This window comes from Culex pipiens, chromosome 3 (genome assembly GCF_016801865.2).
Source record: "Culex pipiens pallens isolate TS chromosome 3, TS_CPP_V2, whole genome shotgun sequence".
Classification (NCBI taxonomy): Eukaryota; Metazoa; Arthropoda; class Insecta; order Diptera; family Culicidae; genus Culex; species Culex pipiens.
In genome coordinates, this window is record NC_068939.1 from 41,469,559 (window position 1) to 41,486,983 (window position 17,425).

Sequence of the window (17,425 nt, forward strand, 5' to 3'; positions counted from 1 at the left end):
TGAAGGTTCGACTAGGGGGGCATGATTATTAATTTCTCGTCGCTCCATACCCTCAGTGACGTGATGGGAGCAAGAGCGTCTATACAAAGTGTCCCTACACCCGCTACAAATTTCCGGTGCTTGAGGAGGGGAAAGGGGTTTCTTTTTATTCTTTGCGCTGGTATTTGTAGCACTCAAATTCGTGCAAAAAAACTTATGCACGTGGGTGTACAGATTACGGAGTAAAAGATGATCGAATTGTTCACCTAGCGCTCACATGTGTTTCGGGACCAAGTTGCCTGCGGGTATGGGGATCATACATACATACATACATATATTTCTTTTTTATTTGACATGATCAGAAAAGCTTGAAAAATTTCTTTGAAAATATCGACAACAAATTAAATGACACCATCCAATGTAAAATTTAAGATAAGTTTTGAATTTCATGTTTTACATAATAAAAATGTATGCAACAAGTGGCAAAAAGAAAAAAAATTCAGCACGAGTCGTACATTTATCGAATAAATCTCGATAACTTTTTCAAAAGGTCCTATGTACATAGGAAACTCTTGGCGCTTTTGTTGTTTTGAAAAAGTTATCTAGAAATAAGACAAGTTCTGGAAAAATCAAGTTTTACAACAAGTTGCTTACAACATCTTTTGCAATCCCGAATAAACACCTTTCGAATGAAATTTTTGCAAACATCCATGTGTTAAATAAATTCACCGTTAAAATTAAAAGAATGATTTGAAAATTTTACTTATTGATACAAGTGCTTAAATGTTTAACTTTCACAAAAAAACATTTGCAAAAAACATATTTTACAAATTATTTTTAAGTAACTACCGCCAACTAGGAAAAAACAGTCTAAATAGGTAAGGAGATTTTAGAACAATAAATTAAAAAATCGGTGTTCTGTGAAATTGTTTTGTTCTATTCCTGTTTTAACCAAAGTAATTCAAAACATCATGCAAAAAAAAATACTAAATACAGTGGACTCTCTGGCTGTCGATCTTCTCGATATCAATATTGCTCCCGCTGTCAATAATTTTTTCAGTCCCTTCAAATAGATTGCTTTGATTTTCCGTTCTATAATTTGATAACTCCCGCTCTCGACGGTCCCTTCAATATCGACAACGAGAGAGTCCACTGTAGCTGTCTTAATTCGTTTCATTTGTCCTGATTTGCCCCACATACCAGTGCTTGATGAAACAGTTTGCCCTAATGAACTAAATTAATGCTGATATATGCCGAATACAAATTATAATGCTTTAAAATTATTATCGATTCTGAGGTATTCAACTGTTCATATATTTCCACAACCAAATCAGAATTTCCAGACCAAAATTTGTTTTTTTTTTTCGGGAATTCCCGGGACAAATTATAAAAAAATCCCGGGATTCGGGAATTCCCGGTTCTGGAAAAATCTCGGGATTTTTGTCCCGTGAATTCTTGGGATGGACGCACTAGGTCCAATATCAACAACGAAAATCCAAACTTTTCCAAAAGTGGACCCCTGTTAATTTAAACTTCAAAAATGGAGAAAACTGTGTATTTAAGCAAAAGTTTCTCTTAAACATACAATAAATGCTTGTACCAAAAATGCTGAAGCCGTAAGAATTTATAATTAATCAAAACTTAACAGAAGCATCATAATTGCAGTTTGAAATGATATTTTATAGTAATTAATCAATAACAAAACATTTGTTTTGAAATAAACATGCATGGTTTTATAAGCAACTGTAAACAAATTTATTGTTTAGTTTCGGTCAACCATTTATGTAATTAATATGGAATAATTTGCATCAAAATTACTTTTTTAATTTTTTTATGTTTAAAGTGGTTTTTGAAACGATTTCTCTGATCTTTTTGGGAAATTAATGTGTTTAAATGTGTGTTAGGTTTTTTTGTTGTTTAAAACCAAATTTGTTAACAAAACATATTTGTTTATGATGAAAAGTGAGTAAAATCCATGTTTTATTCATTATATCTTTAATTAGACCTACTCCATGCATCAAAACATCAAATATCGGTTAAATTTGGTATAAAAATTAATAAAATAAATTGTTTTGTACAAAGGGTTATGAAAAAGTGCTTAAAATATTGAAAATGTGTGATTCTATTTTTTAAAATGATGTTTTCCAGAAAACCAAATGCCAGTAAATCAAATGCCAGAATGGGTCAAATCAACGTTCACTCACCTCATCGTCGTCGTCGAGCCCTGGACCGCTTTCCGGTAGTCGGACGAGGCAATCTTCTTCAGCCCGCTAACCTCTCCGCCGCAAATCTGCTTAAACTCCTCCGCGGACAGTATCTTGATGACTTTGTTGGTTTTGATTGTCCCGCCGCCGGCTCCTCCTCCTCCTCCGCCGCCACCACCACCACCATGTATCATCGATTGCCGGTGCTGGTTCTGATTCTGGTGGTGCTGCGACACCATGTAAGGCGAAGTCTTTTTGATAATTTTGATTGTTTTCTTCGTTGTTGGTGGCGTGGATTGCATCCGCGTTTCGTTGAGTGCGAACTTGCCGGCCTCGGAGAGCACTATTTTGCGCCCACTCTGGATGGCGGACGTGATTAGGCTGCTGCCGGAGTCGTCGGACGGAATCATCGCGATGCCGTGCTCTTTGAGCATCTGGAGCGTGTTCGAGTCCAGATTGTTGGGGTCCTGTTCGGTGTTCTGTTCCAGGTTGATGATGGCATCGCTCAGACTGTCCTCCTTCTCGATGAGATTGTCCGTGTCGTTGGAGTTGCCGTCGTGCTCGTCCACGTCGATGGTGGTGGTGACACCCGCTGCCGCGCTTGCCGACATCGAGTTGCGGTTGGAGATGTTAGAGATACTTCCGTCGTTGCTCAGGTCCATCGTGATGGCGTCGTCGGCGTCGTCCACCAGGTTGGTCGCACTGCTGTCGCGCTCCTTGTGCTGCTGCAGCTCGTACATGAGACTGTCCGTGGCTTCCTGGACCTGAAAAGCGAAACTCGATTAAATTCATCTCATTTGGCCAAGACTCAAACCATTCAACCGACCTGTTCCTGACTCGCGGCCCGCATCTGGTTCGCCAGCAGCAGAATCCGCACCAGATCAACTTGGCCCGCTTCGGTCGCAATACTGATGGGCGATTTGCCAAACTTGGACACCGCGTTCGGATCGGCCCCGTGCTGCAATAACCGCTCCACGATCTTGTCGTGGCGCTTTTCCACGGCCCAGTGCAGGGCGGTCATTTTCAGCTGTAAACAAAATCCTCAATCAGTCAATGCATTCAAACGAGAAAAATCACAAATCACCCACCATATCCTTGGCGTCCACCTCGCACTTGGCGTTCAGCAGCAGCTCCACAATGTCCACGTTGCCCTGGAAGGAGGCAAAGTGGAGCGGCGTCCGGTCGACCTTGGTTTTACTGTCCTTGCTGATGCCGGCCCGAAGCAGCACTTTGCACGTTTCCACGTGATTGTAGCGCGCCGCTAGATGCAGCGGGGAGGTTCCCAACTAAAAGAAATCAAAAAAGATTTTAAACAATATTCTAATAAAAAAGAAGAAGAATATTTTACCCAGTCGGCCGTGAACGGAGCGCCCCGGCTCATCAGCTCGTGGACCTTTTCAGTGTTGCCGGTTTTGGCTGCCTGGAGCAGCGATTTGCCCAGATCGGTGATTACCGTCTGGGGCTTCTGGATGCTCATGGTGCCGTTGAGCTGGAAAGTGGAAGAAACCAAAATTAATATTTAAGACTTTATGTAATTGAACAAAAAAATCAGCAAATAAAAAAAAATATGAAAATTCTCTGAGATTTCGGCAAACCGATTTTTTTTTTGCGTTTTTTAAGCTGGCTGAAACTTGTTTATGCCTTATGCCCAAAGAAGCCATTTTGCATCTTCAGTTTGACCATATCATTTTCCATACAAATTTAGCAGCTGTCCATACAAAAAAGGTATCTGAAAATTAACAAATCTGTATCTTTTGAAGGATTTTTTTTATCGTTTTGGTGCCTTCAGCTAAGTTGTCGGTACCCACTGAGAATTTTGGCTCGAGCCTCGAGTCGATCTGGCTCGAGATCGAGCCTGATTCGAGTCAAGGCTCGAGCCAAAATTCTTAGTGGGTATAAATGAGGACTACACCGAACAAAATTGTACACGATGTTTTTTTGTTTTGTTTATTTTTTTTAAATCACTTTTTGTAACATAAAATTGATTTCCAAAAAAAAACTCTATTAATTATACTCAAGGCAGTGATTCTCCACCTTCTTCTAGACTGGTACCCCCTGCCACGAAAATCAAGCAAGCCTAGTACGTACACGCGTACACCCATTGCCATCAATGCCATCTTTTCAGAAAATGTCAGAATAGGCAAAAAAAAACCTTGACCAAATTATGATTAAAAAAAAGTGATTCAAGGAGAAAAAATCACAAAATATTCATGTTGGACTTAAGACAATGGTCAATATCGGAGACTTTTAAGTAAAATTGTCTGGAAAATCGATTCCCGCGTTCGGTGTTTGAAAATGTTGACGTTTACAGCACTTTAAAAAAACAATTTTAGTAAATGATTTTTGTAATTTTTTAGGAGAGTTGCTTCATCCTACATTTTTTGTGAGTCTTTTTTTTAACATCTCAGGCTATTGTCACAAAAAAATTGAACGAAAAAATAATCGTGGGCTAACCTTCGAGTTTAACTTTTAACTGGCGTGTTTTTTTCTTTCAGTTTATTTTTTTTCAGAATGCCCGTCAAATTTCCTACAAGTTTGTTTCTGACCACTTTTTGATACGCGCATATTTAAATTACGAAATACAACAATAATAAAAACACTGGCTCCATATAAACAAAAATGTCTTATATAAGCGTAGGATAACATGTCTACAAAGTTTCATTGAAATCGGAAAGGGTCCGATACAACCGATTCCCTATTTGACATGCTGAACAAAAATCAAGTTTTGAAAACAAAACATGAAATTATGAAAAAAAATAGCTAAATGAATTTGAAGTTGCACGCTGGAACAATCATAATATTTTTTTAATAAGATTTTAAATTGATTAAATTTTATCAATGAGCAATTCCAGCTCAAATCAGGATTTTTTTTTGTAGGTCTAGGGATGCGGGTTCGGATATCCGGATAATTTTTTGATTGATTATAACAACAGAAATACAGTATGTAAAAAAAGTATATCCCACCCCCCCAATGGCCCAATGCACACAAATCACCCCCCTTGCCGCCCCAATACCCAAAAAGCCCTCCCCCCACGAATCAACACAAACTCCGCAATTAAAACCTCCACCACCATCCGACCATATAAAGCACCCCTCCCCCCTACATCCCCTCATCAAACACACCCCCTAACACCACCCCCACACCACAACCGCCCCCCACCCCCCCTTATCCCCCCCCTAAATACCACCAAACTCCCCCCACCCACACCCACCATAACAAATAATCCCCCACCCCCACCCACCCTACACCCCCCACCCCCACTTCCACCAATCCATCAACCCCCCCACCAAATTCAATCCACACCCTAAACCACCCACCAACTACACCCCTAAACACACCCACATTCCCAACACACACCCCCAACACACCCCAACCAAAATCCCCCAAAACCAACCCCACCCATACCCACACAACCCCACTCCAATCCCCCCCCCCAAAATTCTATTTACACCCCCCTAAAATTTTTACAAATTACACCTCACTCCACTCAAAAACTAATTCCAAACTACCCCCCCCTTCCAACCGTATGTTTCCCCACGCACCGGCCGGCATCCTCACCGGTCCACGAATACCCAAGATCAACCTATATGGCCACTTCCCCGCCGGTTGGCCCATAAAAAAAATAAATAATTAAAATAAAAATAATAATTAAATACCTAAATCTACATCCGCCCCCGTCCACCATCAACCCCGTCCATACAAGTAACGAGAATCCCCAAAAAACAGCCCCAGAACAACACCACCAAACCCTCTCACTCCCCCCGACCCCACAATCTCGGTCCAAGTGGCTGAATCCAATCCAAAGAGGTCACCACCAAACCATGAGCTCATGTTGCGCCTTGTCTCCGCTAAAAACCCACCGCGCTGACAATATTTTACCGTGTCATTTTACAATCTCTTCCCCGCCATCTATTATTTTGGCCGCGCGGGTCTGTCAAGACAATTAATCTTTTTGTGGCGTAGCCAAATATCTTTGCGGTGTTTATCCCTTTGCACTGAACAGGCATCAATAGCGACTGGCTGCAGTTGCCCCAAAACGCGCTCCGGCAGGGCAGAATTACAAGCGATACATGAGGACAGAATTTTGGGCAGCGCGCCAAAGGAATAGATCCAAGAATATCACCTGCTAGAAGCGCCACGTGAAGCTCAAACCGTATTTAATATCACAAAACGCCCCAAACCACCAACTAAGCAGCCACCCACATCCCAACCCCCTAAGACCAGCCCCCCTTCGAAGACCGCCCATTCCAATTCCCCGCAAAGGAGGCGAAACCCGAAACCATTCGTCCACCATAGGTTGGCACGGACCTGTCAACAAAATTCCGATCATTAGATTTCCATACCTCAATGAAATTCAGGTCCACCCCCACTTATTTTACCCCACCCTCGGCCCACACGATTTTGTTCAGTTTATCGTTTGATGTCCACCAGGCCCCCTGTCAAGTTACAAACGTCCTAATTGAACCACCGAAGGAACATCCCACTTACCTATATGCACAGTATTTACACCTGTTGTTATTTACCGCCGACACCCACATTTCATGCCTCCACAGAACTGCCATAAATGCCCGATCCGAAGCCCACATCGGGAAAGAACCTTGAGAATCGTAGGACCCGGTTTTTTCGGATGCCGGCGGATTTTCCGACGACGTAATTCCGGGTTGGTACAAAATTCCAACGAAAAATCTATTCTATCGATACAAAGACCCCCAAAACGGTGTTATACCCACTCCAAAATGCTAATTTTGCAATTCTATGGTAATATATTGACATTTAGTTGAATTGAAAGTTTGCAAAATTAAGTTTAGATAAGTTTTATATAGAACTTCCAGAGTTATATAAACTTTTACACTAAGTAGTTAGTAAACTTTATATTCAATCCAAATTATTTTTTAATCACTCAAGGATGCCTATTTGGATTTGGGAGACTGAATTCATGGTGATTTGTCAACAAATAAAATTATTTATGTTAATTTTTCAAAAGGTGTACAAACTTTTTTTGCACCTTTTTTGATTTCTGTAATAGTATTTGTTATATAACTTTTTATGGAAATCATCTTTTCATGAGCTTTTTATAGCAAAATGTTCGGCATGAGTTTCTGAACAAAACGTAGTACTAGGTTTCTGTCAAACTTTAAATTGTTTACATGTTTCATCACAAAATGTGCATAGTGCCCAAGGGGTGTAAATACTTTTTTTACATATGTTTCTAACTAACCAAAATAGCAGGAAATAGGTAGTAAAGCTAAACTGAACCAAACTTTCTCGTTTCACGGATTTCAGGGTATTTTTTCTGGGGTTTATAAAGACGGATAGAACTATCCGGATAATTATCCGGATAGTGCTACTTTTACGAATATCATGAATTGACTATTTTAAATATCCGTACACTATTGGGGCTTGGTTTAGATGATAATTTCTGACCACCCTACAAGAAAAAAGTTATAAATTTGCAATGTTTTCTATTTTTTAAACTGATTTAAAAATTATCCGGATAACAAAAACCGCTTCCCTAGTAGGTACTTTTGTACCCGACCCTCTCCGATTTCATTGAAACTTTGTAGACATGTTATCCTAGTTATCCTATATAAGCCATTTTTGTGTGTATGGAGCCAATTGTACTCGAAAATAACATTTTGAAGGGCGTTAGTTATTCAAATATTTTTTGTATTTTGTAATTTAAAAATTACTTATAAATCGAAGCCGATGCATCGTATGAGAAAGTGGTCAAAGACAAACTTGTAGAAAATTGGACGGGCTTTCTGAAAAAAAAATACACTGAAAGAAAAATATACGCCACTTCTGTGAGATTTATTGATTTTTAAGTTTAAAAGTTAAATTTTAAGGTGATGTCTGGCAGCAGGCTTGGCCGAATGGTTAAGGTGTCCGCTTTGTAAGCGGAAGATCATGGGTTCGATTTCCATCTGCTCCAACATCCCATCGGATGGGGAAGTAAAATTGTCTAGGGAATCGATTCTCATTATCGGTTTTTGAACATTTTAACGACCACTTAAAAAAACAGTTTTAGTAACTGATTTTTGTATTTTTTAGGAGAGACATACCATCCTGCATTTTTCGTGAGTCTTTTTGTAACATCTTAGGCTATTTCAACAAAAAAAATGAACGAAAAAAAATCGTAACATCGCCTTAAAATTTAACTTTTAAACTTAAAAATCAATAAATCTCACAGAAGTGGCGTGTACTTTTCTTTTAGTGTATTTTTTCAGAAAGCCAATTTCCAATTTCCTACAAGTTTGTCTTTGACCACTTCTGATTCGATGCAACGGCTTCGAGTTATAGTTTCTTTTATATTGCGAAATACATACATATTTAAATTACTTACGCCCTTTTCACATGTCATTTTCTAGTGCAATGCACAAAATAGTTTATATAAGCCTAGGATAACATTTCTACAAATTTTCATTGAAATCGGAGATGGTCGGGTACTAAAGTATCAAAAAAATTCCTTATTTGCGCTGGAATTGCTCATTGGTTAAACTGACCATAATTTTGAAAGTTTAAATTACAAAACTTATTAGTTGTGGCATTTAAAATAAAAAAGAAAACGTCTCAATTAGCTCAAATTCATCACGTCACATCCCGGTTAGTAGTGTTGCGCGCCTGCACAACACAACACAACCATCTGCAGAGGAAACGGAGGTCGGAGCAAAAAAAACAAAACCGACAAAATAACATTTTCAAGTCTGCTACACTAAACGCCACAGCGAACATAGCGCGAGAGCAACAGCAAACGGAAACGAAACCCTCGGGCCCGATCTGCAACACAACACCTTCTTCTGCGTTGATTCGTTATGAGAGAGTTCATACGCGAATCAAGACAGCAAAATAAAGTATAAACGAACGACTAAAACGAGACTAGCCAGAGTCATGCTACTCACCATCCCGACCGGTACCAACTGCTCGAACAGCAGGTCCTCCGTGTCACTTCGGCTGTTGGCCGCCGCCGCCATCATATCCGTTTTGGCGACGCTTGCGAGCAGCTTCTCCGCAAACATCTCCTGCTCCTCCCCCAGCTGCTTCCCCCGGGGACCACCTTCTTCTTGGTCTCTTCTTGCTGATTTTGCGCTCTGCTTTGGTGAACCACCACCTTCCGCTGGTCGTCACGCCGCCACCACCACCGCGCTCCTCCGGCCACCACCCGCGTCGTCGACTTCCGCCGTCTCTTGCCGCTGAAGCTGATCACCTCGATCGACGACGAGTTGGTAGTTTTGCCCTTGGTTGTTGTTGTTGTTGCTGGTCTTGCTGCTGATGTTGCTTTCACCGGTGGAGTCGGAATTTGCGAAACAAAACAACTCAAGTGGTCTGCAAAAAAAAGTAAAGAGTTATAAGACACACGAATGAGAGAGAAGTGTTGGGAAGAGCGCGCGAATCACTGGAGCAAAAGAAATAAACAGAAAATTACACCGCGGAAAGGGACGACGACGATCATGATCGAGGCGCAATGTCCGTACGAGCGGCAACCGGGAAAACTGGGACCTATGTATCTTGAACGGGCCGTCTGAGACAGTGATGGTGTGTGCGGAGGAGTGTGTGTGTGTTTGTTGATGTGGATGCTGCTGCTGGCCAAGAGGAAAACTGGAAATGGACAAAGCGGATTTTTCGGTGCGTGTGTGTGGCTCGCGAGGGAGTGGATCGTAGTTGGGTTGACTGTTTGCTTGGCTTATTCAATTCGGCCAATATTTTTGTTTTTAGTATTTTGCATTGGATTAAATTGATATCACGATATCCCTCAATATTGAAAATAAAATCGGTTAAAACGTCTACAACGTGTCTTCTAACGTGTAACTAAATCTATCAAATACATATAGATGAGCCATTACACTACAGATTTCAAATTTCATATAATTAAAAAGTCAATCAAATGTGTACGTTACTTAATCCACCTTAAGGTGGTTGGTGCCTTCCTCACATTAATATACAGCAGTTCCATTTTCTCCGATCGGGCTCAAAATTTCCTTGGCTTGACCTTCTTGGCCAAAATTATTGGACCCGTTTTTTTTTGTTCGGCCGCAAGGATGACCTACACCCTTATACAGGGGTGCCCAACCTTTTGGCCCTGCGGGCCAGAACTCATTTTTCTGAAGCAGTGGCGGGCCGGAATGTTTGATAAGAGTTGAAAAGGCAACACTTTTTGACTTCCTCACCTCACTGAGAAAGGGTTTAAATAACTCGAAAAATGAACTTCTCAATAAGACCTCCTAGACCCACCTTCATGTATACCTATCAAATTCTGAGCAAATGTCTGTGTGCGTGGTGGGATGTTGATCAAAAAATTGTCACTCGATTATCTCGAGACTGGCTAAACCGATTTTGTCCATTTTGGCCTCATTCGATCCGTTAATAAACATGATGCAGTTTAGTTAAGTACTTCAATATGCTTAAAAAAACAATTTTGACTAAAGTTCGAAAGATTGTAAAAAGGGTGGTTTTTGTAAGAAAACCCATCATGCTATATATTTTTAGAAAGGTATTTGAAAGACGTGTCAAAAACATTGAAGATCTGACAACCCTATCAAAAGTTATAAGCACTTAAGTGCTATTTATGCACTATTTGGAGGCCGGATCTCAGATATTTTGAAAACGTTGTCCGGATCTCTCATGCAACCTATCGTTGGAGAACTTTTCAACGAGTACGAATTGGATTAGAGATCTGACTACCCTATCATAAGTTGTAAGCACATAAGCAATATGAAGATCTGACTACCCAATCTAGTGGTATGAATAATGAGTCAAATGGATGAAACACTAAAAACACCGCCCTTTTGTGTCTATTTTGGATATCATCCTTTGAGTGTGAGGAAGGCACCAACCACCTAAGGGTGGATTAAGTAACGTTTTATTATAAAATTATTTTCAATAAGGTTCTTTAAAATTGAACAAACATAGCAACTAGTGTGGCGATTAAGTTTCATATATCTTGATTTAAAAAAGAAAAACAAAGATAACTTTCAAAAATATGTTTATCTGTTTTATTTTCATTTTGTTTTGTTCAAAATTGTATTTTAATCGTTTCCGATTACAAATCATACCCTGATATCATTGCAAGCTTTTTCGTTTCGTTTTCGTTTTACGGAGCAAGGTTGGGGACGCGGCCTCAAGTCAGTCCATGTCCGGTTTCTTGTGTAAAAAAGGGTAGTGGCCGAACTAGTATTGCATACAAAATGAACACCACCGGAAGTTATAGGAGATCGGGAGGGGGAAGGTGAAAGAAAATTAGTGTAGGTGTGAGTAGTAAGAACTTGGATGACTTCAGCAGTTACGGTATCTAAGTTTAACACTGAATAAAGAAAATCTGAAATTTTGATTCAAAGTAAAAAGGCCCGGAAGGAATTTAAGTATTAGTTAATTAAATAAGAAAATGTAACTAATCGGAGATTTATACAAAGGAAACCTATGATGTATTTCAAATTTAAAGGAAATTTAAAAAAAATGCTGGAAATCGAAAGATGAAAACTAACTTGTCTAGGGAATATAAATCTTGAGGCCTTTTTTCTGGGCCCCGTCCTGTCGCGTCCGTCAGTAGTCTAGTCGAACATAACAACTAGAAGCAGAACTGCTAATGAAATGGTACACTTCGACCGGTTCAACTAATTATTTAAGTCCAATTAATCATTTACGGAAAACTAACTTGAATAAACAACCTAAACAAAACTGTCTAAAAGTAACTTGAATCTCAAATCCCCGAAATTTTAATTGCAAAGCCAAACATTCCTTTACGTTTTTTAAACCTGTCTTGCCGCTTCCAAAACCAATGAACATAAATGAACAGTTCATTCTTTACAAGTTTAACACTCGTAGTAAAGAAGACCCTGCCTGCCATTTCATTAGGGCACAGAAGCTCTGCAAACAAGAGTGTATCCCTTAGCCCGGGTCAAAAAAAATAAAATTGCTCAAATCAAAAAGTATATGAGATTGCCCGAAAGAGTACTCGAAATGGGGCCTCCAGCCCAAATTTCAGCCCATTTGGTTGAAAATTGGCTTGCCTTGAGCAGGAACAAGTTTAAATGGGAATTAACCCGTAAAACTTGAGCAATTGGGTACATTGCTCTGTACAAGTCTGTCGTTGAAATTTAACGACTTTTGCATACCATGGGGTCCAAGGGGATGGTCTGGGAAACAATTCTTCTGAAGGGTGCAAGATGATCCGAGGCCTCTAATCTTGCCTAGAAGCAGATTCATTCCGGCGTCGCCGAAATTCTCATGGTCCCAGCAAAATGTACACACCCAACTGGCAGTCGCATGATTGTGATGCATGGCGGCATGAAAGTATATCAGAATCTGCATGAAATCTGTCCTCATGCATTTTTTGCGATATAGGGGTATGACATTTTTGCCCGTTACCGACAATTATCGACATTACCGACAGCTTTTTGATTGTATTTCACAAAAAAACCTTAACAGAACGAAAATTGAATCACAAAGTTCTTGGTTATTGATCCGACACGCTACCACCGCGCCATGGACGCTTGATGAAATGAGATTGAAAGAGCACCAACATAATCTTCTCTCTGAAGTGTTGCTCAGGGACGGGCCAGCATTATATGTGTTGGTGAGAACTGCCGATCGCTGAAATTTTTACACGCGGGCAAAAATGATCTACGGGCTTGCTGCAAAAAATGTTATAAAATATGACATTTTCTGCAGCAAATCCAATGTTGCAGATTTTGAGATATATTTTTCCTTTGGGTGCAGGGATAAATCAAAGCACACTAAGAAGGCTGCCTCGATCAGAGGACGCCACATGTCAATCAGCCACCGCGTGGCAGGAGGGTATCTGGAAATTGGAGTTTAAAATGATATTTGACGTTTATAAAGTGTTTTTGCACAAATATCTGACTAAATAAAATGTTGTAACATTGACAGAACCACTTTTAAAGCCAAAATTGGAGAAATCCTCCTGCCACGTGGTGGCTGATTGACATGTGGCGTCCTCTGATCGAGGCAGCCTTCTTAGTGTGCTTTGATTTATCCCTGTACATTTTGCTGGGACCATGAGAATTTCGGCGACGCCGGAATGAATCTGCTTCTAGGCAAGATTAGAGGCCTCGGATCATCTTGCACCCTTCAGAAGAATTGTTTCCCAGACCATCCCCTTGGACCCCATGGTATGCAAAAGTCGTTAAATTTCAACGACAGACTTGTACAGAGCAATGTACCCAATTGCTCAAGTTTTACGGGTTAATTCCCATTTAAACTTGTTCCTGCTCAAGGCAAGCCAATTTTCAACCAAATGGGCTGAAATTTGGGCTGGAGGCCCCATTTCGAGTACTCTTTCGGGCAATCTCATATAATTTTTGATTTGAGCAATTTTATTTTTTTTGACCCGGGCTAGTATCCCTATCATCAAAAAAAAAAAATCAAACCATCCACATTAACGACCCCCGGGTCTTTTGTGGTCTCTATTGCAAGTAACAGCTCGAACCTAGGAGTCCGAAGGCTTGAATGGGGAGAGCACCCAAACCTCTTTCTACTCCAAGGAACCTTCCACCCCAGTGTTTGAACTGACGACCTTTGGATTGCGAGTCCAACCGCCGCCAGCGATTCCACCGGAGTAGGCTTGGTTTGGTGTGTTGTTTGTACTTATGGCATGGAGACGACTCCTACACCTGGAATGACTTAACGGACTAACAACCAAGGCCGGGACCGACATTTTACTTCCTCATCCGATGGAAGGTTGGAGCAGATGGGAATCGAACCCAGAATCATCCGCTTACAAAGCGAACAGCGTAACCATTCGGCCACGCACTGCCACCTTCCCTATCATACCTTATGTAAACTGTCATTTGAGTGAAAGCAATACACTCCTGTTCACAAAACCTATGTGTCCTTTTGCAATGTTAGGCTCCATTCGATCGTCAAAACTCGAGTAGATCCTCGATTCGCAACAATGGTCGATACAACCATAATCTGAAAACCGTTAGTTCAACAGATTTTATGACAATTCAGAATGGTTAGTATATCACTAAAATTGAAATCAGAGATTCTGATAGCATCACTGAAACTCGCTTACAAAGAACTGTCGGTCTGGAATTATTAAACAACCTAAAAGTTACAAATAAAACCAACTATTCTTAGCGCCTGAATAAAAAAAAAAAACACTTTTATCAAAATACCAATTCCTAAACTAACACCAACATTAAGATTACAAAAAAAACGTTTTTGTTTGAGTGATTAATTGAATTATTTATTATATAATGCTTAGAAGAGGCTTCTCTTACTGTTGTGCGTAAGCGTAACAATTGTAATATCCTGAAGTCTCAACCCAAAACCCACATTGTGATAGTGAAAAAGTCACAGAAGCAGCGGTTTCTTGTGCAATTGTGATATTTTCACTATCGGAGAACTACCTAGTTCACGAAGACAGCTTACCGGTCGACGCTTAAGCCCTGGGGCTGCGGCAAAGCGAGTTCTCGTAGCATGAAGTGGTGTCCATAGTGCTTATAAAAGAGAATGTATACCCAAATTTTAACAAATGCACTAGGATCAAATCATGCCCTTGATTTTACAAGGCCCAGGGTGATATCATTGCAAGCTTTTTTTAAGTTAAAATTTCTGAATAGAATAATATATAAAACAATTAAAAAAAAAAATCAAGCCATCCACATTAACGACCCCCGGGTCTTTTGTGGTCTCTATTGCAGGTTTCTGCTCGAACCTAGGAGAAGGCTTGAAGCGATTCCACCGGAATGAAATAAGTTCATTTAAATAAAAACTTATTTTTCAAAAATAATTACCCATTCGAGCTTAATTTGTGCATATCGAGAAGACCAGAGAACAGTACTTATAAATATGTCGGTTACGTCACTTTGTGATAAATTTTCATGTTTTTTTCATGAAATGTTATAAAATAAAAACATCAAAAATATATGCCTTTCCGTTTGTAATCATAGTAGCCAATGTTTTACGCTAAAAACGCTTATTATTAAATAAGAATTTTGAAAATTTGTCACTTTTGCTCACTAAAATGCAAATATCTCGGCTTTGCGTGGACCTAAATGAAATGTTAAAAAAAGGAAAATGTTCTCCGTGAAATTTCGTACAAGCTGCAGGCATTTGTTTTGGTTGCAAATTTTATTGGCTCGTTTTGCGGAGTGATTTATGAAATTTTTTCACTAAAAATACAATTTTCTCTCCCTGAAACGCCCTACCATGCTCAAACACAAGCTTTTATGAACTAGGTCTGTACAGGAATTTGTTCAGAGGACATTAAACTAACTTGAAGCCGCAAGCGATCAAATTTGAATGACTTTAGTACGTTTGATACGCGCATTTCTGAAAAATACTCGAAAAAGGCACTTTTTTCATTAAGCTCCGCGCGAGCTGTAAACTATTTTTTTTGTTATATGGAAACGTTGTTCCTGACATCCTAATCTATCATTCTAGGGGTGAACACCAAAGTTTTGACAACTTTTCATTTTTTTTTGGGACGCCCTAATGGACAGCTGTCGAAAATGCATGGAGACTTTTATAGACGAACTAATAATGGAAAAAATCCTTCTTTTTTCATACCAACTTTTAAAAAATGCTTTAGATTGGTAATCTGCACGTCCTTTAAATGTTCTTTACTGGTAAAACAATGGAAATTTGCTTAGTTTTTGAGAAAAAAAAAAAAACAATTCAAATTATATTTTCCCCTGTGTTTATTAACATTTTTAACATGTTAAGGTTCGTTTAAAAATATTTTAATTTTTTGTGAAATTTCGTTGCACAGTAATGCAAAAAGTTTTCTTTTCGGCTGAAACAAAAAAGATCGTCAATACTTAGATATTTTGAAAACCAATGATTGCAATACAACTGGGCAGGTGTAAATTGCATTTTAAAACCCTTTTTCATTAAAATGTGAATACCATGGCTTTTGTTATTTCAATCTTCTCTTCTTCTATATATATAAAAAATTTCGACGGTTTTGTTCGAACGCGAATCAGTTCAATACGGAGCGTCGGATCGAGGTGCTCTTTGTTGCGTTGGGTTCGTATAAGCCCAAGGAAGGTTCTTACGCCAAAAAGTGACAACTTTGGCCACTCTGGAACCGATTCCTGAAAATCTGCAGATTGTATGGGAAAATATGCGTAAAATCAAATTTTGATCGCAGGAGGCTAAATTAGCAAACAAGCAAGAAACGTCAGGAAACCAAAAAAAGGCAGGACGAAGTTTGCCGGGAAGAGCTTGTTTTTATATAAAAATAAAATACATAAACTTTACAAAATATGTATTTGTAACGGTTTTATTGTGTTGTGTACGTTGCGTTTATAATGATTGATTAATTTTTTCAGTATAGGTTTGATCATAATAAATATTTGAATATAACTTTCCGGCAGTTGCGTGAGAATACTCACTTTGTGAGGACACTTGTAAGAGAGTCCAAAATACGCGACTTCCCAAACGTTAAGCTCAAATTAGTACAATCACAACGATAGTTCTAACCAGTAGTAGATAGTCACAACACAGCTATGACTCATAAATTAACCTCTGGGCCACAAGCACTGGAAGTCAACAACTTCAGGTTCCTTCTGCTCAAGGATAATCCACTTCCTGAGCTATTCTATACTCAAATGATCTACTGGAGGTGAAATCTACTGGAGTAAAATAACTGCCCTCGCACTTTTACCAGCACCAACAGGTCAACCCACTAATTACTGCGTCCCTGCTTACACCCCCACCACGTAAACCTCCGCCATCCGTTCTGCAGATTCCTTGGCGACCTTCGCGGGGAGGCAACAGCAACACAACAAACCAAATTTCTCCATCTTGCCAGTTTCTTCACATTCTTGCACACACTCCACAACACTTGGCTAAGCTGAGCTCACTGAACCTCTTTTTTTTCCCTGTATTTCGCCCCTGTGGCAACGAAACCAACTCGAGCGCTAAGCCAACTCTCTCTCTTGCTTGCAGCTCCTCCAAGGGACATTCCGTTTCCGTCGCGAGCTGGCAAAACGGAAGTAGATTGAACCGTAATTTCGGGTCGTTCCGGCGCGAACCCCGACCGGACACTACCGGCAATCGATGCCCGCGACTCCCGGCCACCCGCGGAACACTTTTTCAAACGGTTTCGGCACGATATTTACCAATAATAAAGCGATTTAATGCAGGCAGCTCACTATTGGCGTTCATTTCATTTGAAGACACTTTTATTTTGGATTTTGGCTGGCTGGCTGGCGCTGGATGGTCTCTGGCTGTGGCAGTTCTGTCATGTTGTGTTTGTGTGAGTGAGAGCGCGCCC

General features: G+C 40.0%; 1 protein-coding gene across 2 annotated transcripts in view; it reads right to left on the reverse strand.

The window, feature by feature from the left end:
• Positions 1-17,425, reverse strand: part of LOC120412386 (probable serine/threonine-protein kinase DDB_G0272282) — a 31,039-nt gene extending 13,614 nt beyond the window's left edge. Inside the window, exons 1-6 of one of the 2 annotated variants that reach the window (XM_039572823.2) lie at positions 17,271-17,425; positions 9,084-9,507; positions 3,532-3,672; positions 3,272-3,469; positions 3,010-3,210; positions 2,184-2,947 (exon numbers count right to left, since the gene is read on the reverse strand). In XM_039572823.2, coding sequence (XP_039428757.1) covers positions 2,184-2,947; positions 3,010-3,210; positions 3,272-3,469; positions 3,532-3,672; positions 9,084-9,200 — 1,421 coding nt within the window. In that variant the 5' untranslated portion in view covers positions 9,201-9,507; positions 17,271-17,425. Of the gene's footprint in view, positions 1-2,183; positions 2,948-3,009; positions 3,211-3,271; positions 3,470-3,531; positions 3,673-9,083; positions 9,508-9,607; positions 9,629-17,270 lie in introns of those variants that run through there. The other variant, XM_052709585.1, reaches the window with a different exon arrangement.